This window comes from Bombina bombina, chromosome 1, assembly GCF_027579735.1.
Source record: "Bombina bombina isolate aBomBom1 chromosome 1, aBomBom1.pri, whole genome shotgun sequence".
Classification (NCBI taxonomy): domain Eukaryota; kingdom Metazoa; phylum Chordata; class Amphibia; order Anura; family Bombinatoridae; genus Bombina; species Bombina bombina.
Window position 1 is genome coordinate 59,979,546 of NC_069499.1, and position 16,170 is coordinate 59,995,715.

General features: G+C 37.9%; 2 protein-coding genes across 3 annotated transcripts in view; one reads left to right on the plus strand and one right to left on the minus strand.

Annotated features, from left to right (window-relative positions):
* ZFYVE21 (zinc finger FYVE-type containing 21) overlaps positions 1 to 15,636 on the minus strand; it is a 136,768-nt gene extending 121,132 nt beyond the window's left edge. For both annotated transcript variants that reach the window (XM_053697397.1, XM_053697396.1), the window contains exon 1: positions 15,459 to 15,636. In XM_053697397.1, the coding sequence (XP_053553372.1) occupies positions 15,459 to 15,584 (126 nt within the window). In that variant the 5' untranslated portion in view covers positions 15,585 to 15,636. The remainder of the gene's footprint in view (positions 1 to 15,458) is intronic.
* A 308-nt stretch (positions 15,637 to 15,944) lies between these two features.
* Positions 15,945 to 16,170, plus strand: part of XRCC3 (X-ray repair cross complementing 3) — a 100,303-nt gene continuing 100,077 nt past the window's right edge. Inside the window, exon 1 of the mRNA XM_053697399.1 lies at positions 15,945 to 15,985. The gene's annotated coding sequence lies outside the window, so the exon portion shown is untranslated. The remainder of the gene's footprint in view (positions 15,986 to 16,170) is intronic.

Genomic DNA, 16,170 nt, shown 5'->3' on the forward strand with positions numbered 1-16,170 from the left:
TATGCTTTTCAAAGGATAACAACAGCACTAAGTAAATTTAAAAATATAAGTATAAATAACTAGTGTTTTTGAAAAGATATTTTTTACTGCAAATAACCCAATCAGCAACAATAGTCCCATGACCCAGCTGTGCAACTACCAATGCTGATTGGGTGACCAAAAGTATCTACTCGGGACTCCGTAGCGGCACTTTAACTATGTGTTTCACCCTCATATAGAGGTGCGGGCCGCTAGTGTTAAAATGACACGTTCTAATGAATCAGAGTACTAAAATAGCGCTAATCTTTCCATGGTATTGGGCTTAAACTCATACACAATTGAGGGCATGGTGCACAATAAAGGAGCAAGACAAAAGGTCTAACAAAGATATAAGTGCACTAATACAAAAATAAGTTAGTAATGCCCAAGGCACTACGTCCCTAAAAACTATTTTTTTATTTATTTAAAAAAAATCTAGGTACAAAAGGTTTGTCACAGGGTACAGTGCTGTGCACATTATACATTTCTGTATATGTGGAGGTTTGGCAGTTACTCCGGTCCTATGTGCACAAACAAGAGGTGCTGCAGTTCAGCTGCTGTGTATAAAAAGAAATTAGGGGGCATTTTCAGAACATGGCTCTCAGGATGCAGCAGATTGTAAAGGTAAGATTCTATCTGCAGGGGGCTCATGTATAAAAGGACATTAAACCCCCTCTTGCTTTAGAAAAAAATTGAACGTATCCCACTATTTCTAGAGAGGCCAAGAGACAAGTCTGTAACCTACAAATCAAACACGTGGGTTGGGACCATTTGCAGTTTGAAAACCCAGGTTAAAAAGGGACAGTGTACATTAATTTATCTCCTTTCATTCGTTCCCAATGATACATTTTACCAGCTGGAATGTACAGTATTAAAATTGTTTACACATCATTCCTTTACTTTATTACCCATTCCCCAGTTTTGCAAAACCAACACAGTTCTATTAATATACTTTTTACCTCTGTGATTTGAGCCTACCTAGGTTTAGCTTTTCAAAAATACCACCATGGGAACAAAGCAAATTTAGTGATAAAACTAAATTGGAAAGTTGTTTAAAATTGCACGCCCTATCTGAATCATGAAAGTTTAATTTTGACTAGACTGTCCCGGCTCAAATAAAAAAAACATTATGCAAAAGATCAAATATATGTTAATTTGATTCTTACAGTGTTTTTTCAAATCGAAGCTCCGATCATCTTATAAAATTATATTTTATTTTCAAGCATTATGTTACATTATCCAGCCCTCTACAATGGGCTATTATGCTCGCATAAATTAGCGGCCGCAATTAACATATTTAAACGCCTGTGCATTTTAGAAGAGTTTTACGCGCATGGGCAAAGCGCTCATTGAAGACTTTTGCCAGGTATTGTCACAATTTTAACGCATGCGCAATATTACAACTACGTTCTAAGTACTCTGTGAATGACTGCGGTCACATGACCACCAGAACGCTTACATAGGAGATCACAATGAAGAATTAAAATGTGCATGCATAGACTTTATGCACAACAGCGCATGCGCTAGGATTCCTCCCTGTATCCGGAACTGAAGTGAATGGAGGACCCAGGATGCCCACCGTGATTGGCCAATGCAAATTAGCCTCACAGTGGGTTTTGAAATTTACCTATTTTGTGACCGCAATAGCTGCCGAACTGCAAAGAAAGCACAGCGTAAGGTATTTAGAAAAATGTTTTAATTAATATCAACAATAACAATGAGAACATTTCTGACCATTCCTTTAAGTATAGGCTATAGAAAAGCTGTGTAGCCAGTAGAAGAGATAATACTCCCAGAGGGATTAGGAGAGACAAGTAATAAAATGTTAATTTCTAATTAATCTCTCTTTGGGCTTTGGTATACAAAGGCAATATAAAGAAGCATGTGTGTGCGTTTACAAAAAGTGATAAAATAAGGAGGAGATCTAACTTCCCCCGCAAGCTAAACCCATTTTAATGAGTTGTGGTTTCAAAGAATAAAACCAGTGATCAATAAACAAAACTAAAGAAGCAATTTCTCACACATTTAAAACATTAAAAAGGAAACTTGTGTGTACAGCAAGTGATAAAATAAGGAGATCTAATTTCCCTGCAAGATAAACCCATTGTAATGGGTTGTGGTTTCAAAGAACAAAACCAGCGATTCGTATACAAAAAGCAATCTACAGGGAGTGCAGAATTATTAGGCAAGTTGTATTTTTGAGGATTAATTTTATTATTGAACAACAACCATGTTCTCAATGAACCCAAAAAACTCATTAATATCAAAGCTGAATAGTTTTGGAAGTAGTTTTTAGTTTGTTTTTAGTTATAGCTATTTTAGGGGGATATCTGTGTGTGCAGGTGACTATTACTGTGCATAATTATTAGGCAACTTAACAAAAAACAAATATATACCCATTTCAATTATTTATTTTTACCAGTGAAACCAATATAACATCTCAACATTCACAAATATACATTTCTGACATTCAAAAACAAAACAAAAACAAATCAGTGACCAATATAGCCACCTTTCTTTGCAAGGACACTCAAAAGCCTGCCATCCATGGATTCTGTCAGTGTTTTGATCTGTTCACCATCAACATTGCGTGCAGCAGCAACCACAGCCTCCCAGACACTGTTCAGAGAGGTGTACTGTTTTCCCTCCTTGTAAATCTCACATTTGATGATGGACCACAGGTTCTCAATGGGGTTCAGATCAGGTGAACAAGGAGGCCATGTCATTAGATTTTCTTCTTTTGAACCCTTTCTTGCCAGCCACGCTGTGGAGTACTTGGACGCGTGTGATGGAGCATTGTCCTGCATGAAAATCATGTTTTTCTTGAAGCATGCAGACTTCTTCCTGTACCACTGCTTGAAGAAGGTGTCTTCCAGAAACTGGCAGTAGGACTGGGAGTTGAGCTTGACTCCATCCTCAACCCGAAAAGGCCCCACAAGCTCATCTTTGATGATACCAGCCCAAACCAGTACTCCACCTCCACCTTGCTGGCATCTGAGTCGGACTGGAGCTCTCTGCCCTTTACCAATCCAGCCACGGGCCCATCCATCTGGCCCATCAAGACTCACTCTCATTTCATCAGTCCATAAAACCTTAGAAAAATCAGTCTTGAGATATTTCTTGGCCCAGTCTTGACGTTTCAGCTTGTGTGTCTTGTTCAGTGGTGGTCGTCTTTCAGCCTTTCTTACCTTGGCCATGTCTCTGAGTATTGCACACCTTGTGCTTTTGGGCACTCCAGTGATGTTGCAGCTCTGAAATATGGCCAAACTGGTGGCAAGTGGCATCATGGCAGCTGCACGCTTGACTTTTCTCAGTTCATGGGCAGTTATTTTGTGCCTTGGTTTTTCCACACGCTTCTTGCGACCCTGTTGACTATTTTGAATGAAACGCTTGATTGTTCGATGATCACGCTTCAGAAGCTTTGCAATTTTAAGAGTGCTGCATCCCTCTGCAAGATCTCACTATTTTTGACTTTTCTGAGCCTGTCAAGTCCTTCTTTTGACCCATTTTGCCAAAGGAAAGGAAGTTGCCTAATAATTATGCACACCTGATATAGGGTGTTGATGTCATTAGACCACACCCCTTCTCATTACAGAGATGCACATCACCTAATATGCTTAATTAGTAGTAGGCTTTCGAGCCTATACAGCTTGGAGTAAGACAACATGCATAAAGAGGATGATGTGGTCAAAATACTCATTTGCCTAATAATTCTGCACTCCCTGTAAAGAAGCAATTTATAGATTTAAAACATTAAAGGAAAAACACTTTTACAGTGCACGGTCTCTTTAAAGATTTACTTCTTTGGACCTCTCTAGGGAGTGGGGGACAAAGCACATTTTTCACATAAATGCTAGATGTGCTTAAAGGGACATTAAATTCCTGGGTACAACTAGAGTTACAACAAGTTTACCATTAGTTTTCCTCTTGTGCATAAAGCTCTTTTCAAAGCTATTCTCTTATTTAACCCATTCAGGTGCTGGTTAGTGAAGCTTGGCATCTTCACACTGGGCACCTCTAGAGTGCTGCATAGTCACAGATCAGTAATATAGTTGTGCTGTATCGCGCAGTTTAGTTTTATATTATTACAGAGCAGGACCTGTACATTTTCTGCAGGGATAGCTTTGTTCTATATCGGTGAGGGCCAATTTCCTAACACATAAGAGCCACAGATCAATATTTTAGAAGCCTTATTAATATATAGATATGAAACATATAAATAATATATGACCTAAAATGGGTATTGCAACAGGGCCAAGTTTAAAGGGACACTGAACCCACATTTTTTCTTTCGTGATTCAGATAGAAAGTTGCATGCTCTAATTTTCTCCTCTTATCAATTTTTCTTTGTTCTCTTGATATCTTTATTTGAAAAAGAAGGAATCTAAGCTAGAGCCAGACAATTTTTGGGACAGCACTTGTTTATTGGTGGGTGAATTTATCCACCAATCAGCAAGAACAACCCAGGTTGTTCACCAAAAATGGGCCGGCATCTAAACTTACATTCGTGCTTTTCAAATAAAGATACCAAGAGAATGAATACAATTTGATAATAGGAAGTTAGAAAGTTGCTTAAAATTGCATGCTCTATTTGAATCACAAAAGAAACAAATGTGGGTTCAGTGTCCCTTAAAGTAATATCTGCTGTTCTCTTTAGATTGCCCACTAACCAAAAGATTATATATATATATATATATATTTATTAAAATGGACAGTCTACTTCAGAATTTGTATTATAAAAAAGATAGATAATCCCTTTATTACCCATCCCCCAGTTTTGCACAGCCAACATGGTTATATTAAAGGGACATAAAACCTAAAAATTTTCTTTCATGATTCAGAGAGAGAATACGATTTCTAACAACTTACCAATTCACTTCTATTATCCAATTTGTTTTGTTCTCTTGGCATCCTTTGTTGAAGTAGCAATGCACTACCGGGAGCTAGCGGAAAACATGGGGTGAGCCAATAGCATGAGGCATATATGTGCAGCCACCAATCAGCAGCTCCTGAATCTACCCAGGTATCCCTTTCAACAAAGGATAGCAAGAGAACAAAACAAATTAGTTGTTTGAAAACACATACTCTATCTGAATCATGAAAGGAAAAAAATGTGGGTTTTATGTCCCTTTAATATACTTTTGCCTTTGTATCTAAGCCTCTGTAGATTGCCCCCTTTTTTTGAGACTTGCATTTTGGAAAATCAGTGCACATTATCTTTATGGCACACGTGAACTAGCACTGTCTAATTGTGGAAAACAGAAAACAGGAGGCCTTCAACGCTTAGAGTTCAGCCTATGAGCCTCCATAGGTTCAGCTTTCAACAAATACCAAGATAAAAGTAAAAGTGGAAGTTTGGTGATAAAAGTAAATGGGAAAGTTGTTTAAAATGACATGCCCTATCTGAATCATCAAAGTTTAATTTTGATTTGACTGTCCCTTTAACCCTTTGGCTGCTAAGCCATTTCCCACCTGGGTGCTAATATTTTTTTTTATTATTATTTTTGAAAACATTTTTTTTTTATTTTTTTTTATTTTTTTTTTTTTTTACAGACCACCAAGACTTACACTGTTGGAAAGGCGATTACCTTTCCAACAATGGGTCTTGGGGGTCTGTAGCTGCTTAGATGCCTGAGATACAGGCTTCTAAGCAGCATGCCCCCTCGTCCTATACTTAACATTGTTAAGTATAAAGTTGCGCGGTGACGTCATCACGCATCACGTGAAGCCCCGGCGATGCCTGTCACTCTACAGGGACGATCACCGGGGTAGGAGCAGTAAGGAGCCCCCAGATCTCCCTCAAGGTGGGAGAGTGCTCATAACAGCTCTGAGCCGTCATTAGCACCAGAGTGAGAAACTCTGTGACGGCTCAGAGCAGTCATTAGCACTCAAAGAGTTAATTTCTGCTTTTTTCTGGGACCACAAAAACTATGTCCCACATTCACAGTTCTACTTTTTCCGGGGGCTGTGAACACTAGTGCAGAGGGGCCAGCAGTTGGCCATCCCTGCTCTATATTATACCCGAGGGCTTTCTAATATTTGTTATGCAACTGTTAAACTGTGTCAAAAATGTCTATTGTGCAAGCAAATCCAAAGTGCAAGGTACAGCTAGCTGTCAAAGCCAGCAACGTCACTAGGGCTGCCGGATGTCCTACAAAAAATACTGTACAATCTGTAGGGGATGGGCACAATGCTCTGTGGACTCACACAAGCCCCTTCCAACAAAGCTCTTCCTTAGACCCCACTCTTAATCCTACCGTGTATATATATATATATATATATTTTTTTTAACTAAGCAGTCTTTTTACCGCATGGCTGCCAGCAACCTACAAATCAATAATTTTCCTTGTTTGGTTGCCAGTAGAGTGCACACAGTAGAGATTTGATCCCCTTAACTGCCCCTTACTTCTTATGGTTTAAGGCATAGGACTATACTTGTAGCTCACACTCAGGAATTTAAAAAAAATTAAGTAAAATTGACATATATGTGTCCAGTATTTTTGTGAAGATTTTATGGGACAGCCTGCTAAAATATTGCACTGTCTGGTTGAATACTGGACACCTGGCTAAATGTCACTGATCTATGAAGGATCACTGCTCCTGTCACAGGATGCAACCACACGTGCGTACCAAGAGGGTGGCGCTCACTATAAAGATGCAGAACTTTACTAACTGGCTTCAGCCATGGGTTAAATAAGAGAAATGATTTAAAGAGCTGCAGGTACAGGAGAATGTACAATAGCATGGCGAGTAGTGACATTGATAATGTATTTGTACCCAGCAGTTTAATGTCCCTTTAAAAGGTATATGAAACCAATTTTTTTTTCTTTCATGATTCAGATAGAGCATGCAATTTTAACTTTCTAATTTACTCCTATTATCATTTTTTCTTCATTCTCTTGGTATCTTTATTTTAAAAAGCAGGAATATAAGCTAAGGAGCCAGTCCATTTTTTGTTCAGCACCTGGGTGGTGCTTGCTGATTGGTGGCTTAATGTAGCTTACATTCCTGCTTTTTCAAATAAAGAAAATTTGATAACAGGAGTAAACAAAATTGCATGCTATATATTTATCATGAAAGAAAACAAATTGGGGTTCATATCCCTTTAAGGAAATGCAGTGCTTGACAAAATACCTCATAGTATTAAGTACAGTTTTAAGACACAATGTATTATACAGTATTTCGTCTGCTTTCCCTGCAATTTAACTCTGCAAATTGTGCTTTCCCACACCAGTCAGACTGATGCACGTGTATCAAATTTATGTATGCTACTGTTTATGTCTAACCTGCCTACATGCTACAGAGTGATTGTTTAGATTTACACCTGCGCCCATCAGCAGCAAAGGAAACTGGGTAAAATACATAAGAGGCTTTTCACTGGACCCTGCAAAATGAAAAGAATGAAATGTATTTAGAACATTAACATTGCTGTGCTTAAATGGAGAATGTATTGTAAAGTATTTCACCAATTAAACTGCTGCCTAATTAAATCTTTTTATGGATGATTTTATTGTTTCAAGAAAAGTGTATTATAAAATCTTCTTCCTTTAACGTGTTATAACAAGGGCTCTCCTGCTGCAGCTTTCAATAAAATAAACTTGTATCTGCTACTTATTTGAGTACATTGTCCCTTTAATTAAAATGTTTAGTAAAAAGGTTTAAGGAGAAAATATTGCAATGCATTTTCATTCCATCCTACATGTTGCAAAGTGTTTTTTTTATATATATCTGCAGGAGCTTATCCACCTCTCTAAATTTATGTCCCTAATTGACTACAGAAGAAGATAAGATGAACATTGTCATCATCAAGCGTCTTTTCAAGGGGTGTGTCCCTGGATTACAAAACAATGAAATTGTCATTACGAAATGATAGTTTTAAAGGACTAAATACAGTACAGTTGCATAACCGAAAAATAAAAATAATGCAATAGCAGTTAATTTGAAATGAGCAATAACATTAACATTATTTCAATTTTCCCTTTTTCTGTATCATGTGACAACCATCGGCCAATAACAAAATGCATATACGTATAAACTGCGCACTCTTGCGCATGCTAAGTAGGCCACAGAAAATGTGTATATAAAAAGAACGTACAGCTTTTGATAAAAGATGTTAATTGGAATGTTGTTTAAACTACGCTATAGATGAATCATGTGACAGCGTCCCTTTAAATGCTTTTAAAATATTTAATCACAGAGATTAAAGGGATAGTCTAGTCAAAATTAAACTTTTATTAATCAGATAGCGCATGACATTTTAAGCAACTTTTAAATTTACTCATATAATTTTTTTCTTTGTTATTTTGGTATCTTTATTTGAAAAGCAAGCTTAGGAGCCACCAATCAGCAAGCGCTACCCAGGTGCTGAACATAAAAATGGGTCGGCTCCTAAGGTTGCATTCTTGCTTTTTAAATAAAGATACCAAGAGAACAAAGAAAAATAGATAATAATAGGAGTAAATTAGAAAGTTGCTTAAAATTGCATGCTCTCTCTGAATCGTGAGGGTTTAATTTTGACTAGACTATTCCTTTAACTTCATATGTAAACCAAATCCTTAAGTATGCCTTTAATGTGTGCATCATCTGTAAACAAACAAGGCGTGGCTGCAGTTTGCAATACAAGGGTCGCCCTTGACACGATGACAACAGCGCTGCTAAATATCCCGTCATTGTTCCAGTTAAACGCATTGCACAATAAAACTTCTGAAGCTGTAATAAGGGAAGAGAACTTCCCACTAGTTTAATGCAACAAGATGTTGCATGAAAAGGACATGAAATCCAATACTGAACTGGGATGATTCGTATAGAGTATGAAATTTGAAAGGGACATGAAACACAAATGTGGGTGCATAGCTCATATGATTTCAACTTTCCTATTTACTTCTATACTCTATTATGAAATTTGCTTTATTCTCTTGGTATCCTTCGCTGAAAGAGCAGTTATGCACAACTGGGAGCTAGCGAATGACAGGCATTCATGTACAGCCACCAATCAGCAGCTAGCTCCCAGTATTGTACTGCTGACCCTGAGGCTACCGAGGTATTCTATTAATCTAAGGATACCAAGAGAATGAAGCAAATTAACTAATAGAAGTAAATTTGAAAGTTGCTAATTACATTATCCGTCTTAAACATGATATAAAAATGTTAGGTTTCATGTCCCTTTAAACCTGAGTGCTAAGCACTTTCACACCCGGGTGCTAAGCTTTATTATTATTATTATTTTTTTATTATTTAATTTTTTATTTTAATCGTTTTTTTTCAGATTTCCAAGACTTACACTGTTGGAAAGGTTAGACGATTACCTTTCCAACGGTGGGTCTTGGGGGTCTGTAGCTGCTTAGATGCCTGAGATACAGCTTCTAAGCAGCATGCCCCCTGCTCCTATACTTAACATTGTTAAAGGGACACTGAACCCAAAAATTTTCTTTTGCGATTCAGACAGAGCAGGCAATTTTAACCCCTTAATGACAAGTGACGTACCAGGTACGTCCTGCAAAAACTTGCAGTTAGTGACAATGGACGTACCTGGTACGTCACTTGTCTAAGAGAGTGCTGGAAGCGATCGCAATCGCTTCCAGCAGCTCTCAGGGTATTGCAGTGATGCCTCGATATTGAGGCATCCTGCAATACCCTTAGAAAGCATCCGATGCAGAGAGAGCCACTCTGTGGCCCTCTCTGCACCGGTAGCGATGCGGCCGGTTCGTTGGTGGGTGGGAGCGCAACAGGGAGGCGGGTGGGCGGCCCATCGCTACCCGGCATCCGGCTCCTGTAAGTGCAATGTGCTCGCCGGGTGCCGGGAGCGTGCGGGTGCGCGCATGCGCGTGCGCGCGATTACCTACCCACACTGACACCAATGAGTGGGAAGTGGGGGGAAAATATATATATATGAGGATCGGGGCGGGGGCGGGGGTGGGGGTATTGTGGGGGGCTGCTACACTACAGAAAAAATTAAATTGGTAATAAAAAATAATAAAAAAAACACTTTTTTGGGGGGCAAATTGGGTACTGGCAGACAGCTGCCAGTACCCAAGATGGCGGCAATTAGGTAGGGGAGAGGGTTAGATTGCTGGGGGGGGGGGATCATGGAGGTTGGGGCTAAGGCAGGAGTCCATCACAGCTAAAACATTTTATTTTTTTTTATTAAAAAAAAAGAAAAACTCCTTTTATTTAGTACTGGCAGACTTTCTGCCAGTACTTAAGATGGCGGGGACAATTGTGGGGTGGGGGAGGGAAGAGAACTGTTTGGGAGGGATCAGGGGGTGGGATGTGTCAGGTGAGAGGCTGATCTCTACCCTAAAGCTAAAATTAACCCTGCAAGCTCCCTACAAGCTACCTAATTTAACCCCTTAACTGCTGGGCATAATTTACGTGTGGTGCGCAGCAGCATTTAGCGGCCTTCTACTTACCAAAAAGCAACCCCAAAGCCATATAAGTCTGCTATTTCTGAACAAAGGGGATCCCAAAGAAGCATTTACAACCATTTGTGCCTTAATTGCAGAAGCTGTTTGTAAATAATTTCAGTGGGAAACCTAAAGTTTGTGACAAAATTTGTGAAAAAGTGAACTTTTTTTTTTATTTGATGACATTTGGCGGTGAAATGGTGGCATGAAATATACCAAAATGGGCCTAGATCAATACTTTGGGTTGTCTTCTAAAAAAAAATATATACATGTCAAGGGATATTCAGGTATTCCTGACAGATATCAGGGTTTCAATGTAACTAGCGCTAATTTTGAAAACAAGTTGTTTGGAAATAGCAAAGTGCTACTTGTATTTATGGCCCTATAACTTGCAAAAAAAGTAAAGAACATGTAAACATTGGGTATTTCTAAACTCAGGACAAAATTTAGAAACTATTTAGCATAGGTGTTTTTTGGTGATTGTAGATGTGTAACAGATTTTGGGGGTCAAAGTTAGAAAAAGTGTGTTTTTTTCAATTTTTTCCTCATATTTTATATTTTTTTTATAGGAAATTATAAGATATGATGAAAATAATGGTATCCTTAGAAAGTCCATTTAATGGCGAGAAAAACGGTATATAATATGTATGGGTACAGTAAATGAGTAAGAGGAAAATTACAGCTAAACACAAACACTGCAGAAATGTAAAAATAGCCATTGTCATTAAGGGTAAGAAAATTGAAAAATGGTCCTGTCATTAAGGGGTTAAGCAACTTTCTAATTTACTCCTATTATCAATGTTTCTTTGTTCTCTTGCTATCTTTATATAAAAAAGAAGGCATCTAAGCTTTTTTCTTGGTTCAGCACTCTGGACAGCAGTTTTTGATTGGTGGATGAATTTATCCACCAATCAGCAAGGACAACCTAGGTTGTTCACCAAAAAAGGGCCGGCATCTAAACTTACATTCTTGCATTTCAAATAAAGATACCAAGAGAATAAGGAACATTTGATAATAGGAGTAAATTACAAAGTTGCTTAAAATTTCATGCTCTATCTGAATCACAAAAGAAAAAAATTGGTTTAAGTGTCCCTTTAAGTATAAAGTTGCGTGGTGACATCACCACGCATAACGTGAAGCCCCGGCGACGCCTGTCACTATGCAGGCCCAATCGCCGGGGTAGGAGCGGGTGGCAGCCCCCAGATCTCCCTCAAGGTGGGAGAGTGCTAGCAACGGCTCTGAGCCGTCGTTAGCACCAGAGTGGGAAACTCTGTGACGGCTTCAGAGCCGTCGTTAGCACTCAAGGGGTTAAGAGACTTTTCAATTTACTTTAGGGACAGTCAAGTCTAAAATAAACTAGGGCATGTAATTTTAAACAACTTTCCAATTTACTTTTATCACCAAATTTGCTTTGTTCTTCTGGTATTCTTAGTTGAAAGCTAAACCTAGGTAGGCTCATATGTTAATTTCTTAGACCTTGAAGGCTGCCTATAATCTGAATGCATTTTGACAGTTTTTCACCACTAGAAGGCGTTAGTTCATGTGTGTCATAGTCATATAGATAACATTGAGCTCACGCTTGTGAAATTATCTAGGACTCTGAGTCAGCACTGATTGGCTAAAATGCAAGTCTGTCAAAATAACTGAAATAAGGGGCAGTTTGCAGAGGCTTAGATACAAGGTAATTACATAGGTGAAAAGTGTATAATTATAACTGTGTTGGTTCTGCAAAACTGGGGAATCTGTAATTAAGGGATTATATATACACACAAACAGAAGCAAGCTGGAGTAGGTATACGTCAGTATACTCCTAGAACTTTGGGTCTTGGTTAGGAGTCTGAAAATCAGCACAATGTTATTTAAAAATAAGCAAAACTAAACTTTTTGTTTTTTTAAGAAAAAAAACTGCATATGCTATATAAATGGATCATCTACAAAACATTTATAAAAAGAAAAAACTAGTGCATAATGTCCCTTTAAAGTCAGCTTCAGAGCAACAATGAGCACATATGTTGGGCCAATGACAACAGGTGAATGTGTGCAGCCACCAATCAACAGCTAGTTCTCTGTAGTATAGGATATGTACTTATATTTTTTCAACAAAGGACAGCAAGAGAACTAAGTACTTTTTATAACATGTTAATTTTTTATCCACAAAATCAATCATGAAAGGTGTTTAGTGGCACATTGTGTCTCATTGTCTATAGACAATGCTTCTTAGGACACAGTATTGCTGAAGTGTCACAGCAATGTAAAAAATAATCAGGGGTGTGATTGATTTGCAAAAAACAGGAGGTGCCCAAAGAAAAACAAGCTTGGAAAAAAATCTATTTATTTATTAGTTCACTGGGCAATAACCTTCAAATTTGTTTTGCTCTCTTGTTATTCTTTGTTGAAAGCTAAACCTAGGTAGGCTATTGTGCTAATGTCTAAGCCCTTAAAGGCCGCCTCTTAGCCAAGTGCATTTTGACAGTTTTTCACATTTAGACAGTGCTAGTTCATGTGGGCCATATAGATAATATTGTGCTCACTCACGTAAAGTTACCTAGGAGTCAGCACTGATTGGCTAAAATGCAAGTCTGTCAAAAGAACTGAAATAAGGGGGCAGTCTGCAGAGGCTTAGATGTGAAGGGAATCACAGAGGTAAAAAGTGTATTAATGTAACAGTTTGGTTGTGCAAAACTAGGGAATGGGTAATAAAGGGATTATCTATCTTTCTAAACAATAGAAATTCTGGAGTAGACTACCCCTTTTAAAAAAAAAAAAGGTTAAAGGGATACTGTACTGTAAAATTAGTTACAACTTAATGTGTTCTCAGTTACTTGTAATATAAGCTGCAGAGTATGTTTGTGGAATTGCTCATTTACATTAGAGCTGCAACAACTAATCGTTATAATCGATAATGAAAATAGTTGTCAACGAATCTCATAATCGATTAGTTGGTCTGTACATGACACCAGCTGCTTCACTCCAATGAGCTGCTGCACATGAAATTGGGTTTTATGGTTATGCACTTAGCCTAAAGGACGTCTACAGACATTTACTTTTCACTTCTTCAGAACAGTATAAGTTAACTACTCCAGGCTTATGTGCAACCCAGAAATAATAAGAGTCATCATTTGGATTGTTTACATTAAATCAAGTGATTTGGGGTTATGCTTTGCATGATATAGTGCAGAGCTTGTTATTTACACCCAGCACTAGATTAATGGGAGTTATTTGAACTGATGTGCACTATTATCTGTTTGCATAATTATTAGCAATTTGCTTGGTATTGCTGATTATATGTACTGTATAGCTAAATGTGTAAGGCTTTGTCCTGTTATTGATATAAAGTCCTTTGTGCTTTTTTTTTTTTTTAATATTTTTAAAGTATATATTTTTCCCTAACCTTATAGCTGGTTATTTACCATCGCATATAGATATTCAAGATATTTTTTATGTTAGAATGAAGTCCAGGCTTACTTTGTTGAGAGGCCCCTTGCCAAGGTGGAAAACACTTAGCATTGGTGAAGAGCTAACAAAGATAAATATCCCACCTTGGCAAAAACCCTACTTATGCATCTCAGGCACCTCAACACCATCTGAGCGCCTCTTCTCTGCGGCAGGTAAAATAGTTTGTAAAAAGAGAGCCAGCCTCAGCCAGGAGCATGTGGTCATGTTAACATTTTTGCATTTTAATGCAAAGTTTCTGGAAGAGTGAATTACAGAATGTTATAAACAGTGATAGTCTAACTCTTTCCAGCTCTACCTCTTTTCAAACAGTTTGTGGTTTTATTTTGTTTAATTATAAAAATGTGTTCTGCTGCTTAAAAAAATGGACAAACAGTTGTGTTAATGTAAAGTTTTAGTCTGAAGTTTATATTTGTAACACTCAGTATGTGGATTTTATTTTAAATATAGGAAACAATTATTGATTATTTTTTTTATCCGATTAGTTGATTAATCAAAAAAAATATTCGGCCGATTAATCGATTATGGAAATAATCGTTAGTTGCAGCCCTAATTTACATCTATTTTTGTACATGAAATGCAAAAAGCAGATATCTTAATCTTATTTCTCTATATACATTAAAAGGACATTAAACACCTTTTTTGAGTAAAATTGTGAGAGAAAAAAATGGAGATCTGATTTCCCAGCAAGCTCAGCCCATTGTAATGGGTTGAGGTCTCAAAGAACAAAACCAAATGTTTAATATACAAAAATAAATATAAAGGAGCAATGTATCACACATTTTATACTCTGCTGCTGGTATAACAAGTCATTGGAAACACATTAAGGGGAAACCACTTTTGCAGTACACTATCTCTTTAAACCCCTTTAAAGGGACAGTAGGTCTTAATATCATTAGGACAGATTAACACCTTGTTTGCTGTAATTGTTTTTCAATGGTCAAACTCCACCCACCCCTTTTCTAATCTAGAGGAGCCAATCCAGACTTGAGTCTGGAGATGACAGGGCTTGTCACTGTCATTGTGTTAACAAAATACCAAAAGTTTGCCTTGAACAGAAATGATAAGAAAACAAAATGCAAATTAGGGAGAGCTATGTGGCAAGTTTAGGCTTGTGAATGGAAAAATAAATAATAAAAGCATGTTGTTTTACGGTTTATAGTTTAGCATTGTATATTATAATTTCAGTGTTTACTGTATTTAAACTGGTTTTAAATTAATAGAAATATAAAGTTTTTGTAGGACTAATCCTTACCGCAAGCTCACTGGATAATAAGGACAACTCCCACAGCTCTATTGGTGGACAGGGATACAACCCCAACTAGCCAGGAAAATGTGTTTGTTGTTTTTATTTAATAAATGGTAGACTTATTATTAATGCCCTATATTAGTTGTAACGTCACTGTCACATATATTCATTAGTTACTTTGGTTCACAATGAGGTACTTGTGACCGGTTTTACTCCCATATTAATAGTTTTAATTTTGAGAACTATTACTGGATATTGTGTGAAAAAAAGAAAAGTGTAAACATATTAAGGGGCACTCCCATTTGTGAGGGGACATAACTGTGTGTCGTGGTCACCTCTTTATCCGGCACCCACTGTGGTTCCTCCAAGCCGAAGGGGCTGCTGAGTGACCGGTTCTCCGGGAGCATGCGGAGCCCACTGGGGGAGCGGACCAGCTTTTTCCCATCGCGATCGGTGGACATCTTTACCACCCTGACATGAGGTCCACACCCGCCACGCTGGAACCAATCCGAGCACTACCCTCCTCTATGACTGACAGGTAGAATTAACCAATCAGTAGAAGAGCTAACAACTCCACGCGTGCCCATTGGTGCTCACTGTATTAACTAGTTCAGTTCTAAGGTACAGTAAGCAAACTTTGTTTCGAGAGGCTCAAGTGGGCTGCTATTTAAGCCAATCACTGTAGACTATCTGACGGAACAACATTGCCAGACGAATAGAAAGGAATTATTTCAGTCACATGGTGTTTGTTGCCATTTTCACGAGCCAATTATATTACCGGTGGTATCGATAGCGGATTTTTATAGGCTGAGACATTTGTAGTCCGTCCGCCATTTATTCCGAGGGCTTTATGAAATTGTCAGTAAGTGCAGCTAACTAACCAAACCGCCATGTGTATTATCTCATTATTTCCAATGTATATAATTTGTAATTTATGGGGGTTCTTTTTTTTATTATTCCTTTATTCTTATAGAAAGAGGCTTAGGTAGACGGGCTCTGTAGTTAACTAAGATACACACTACCAGCTTAGCAGGTCACAACCTTTAG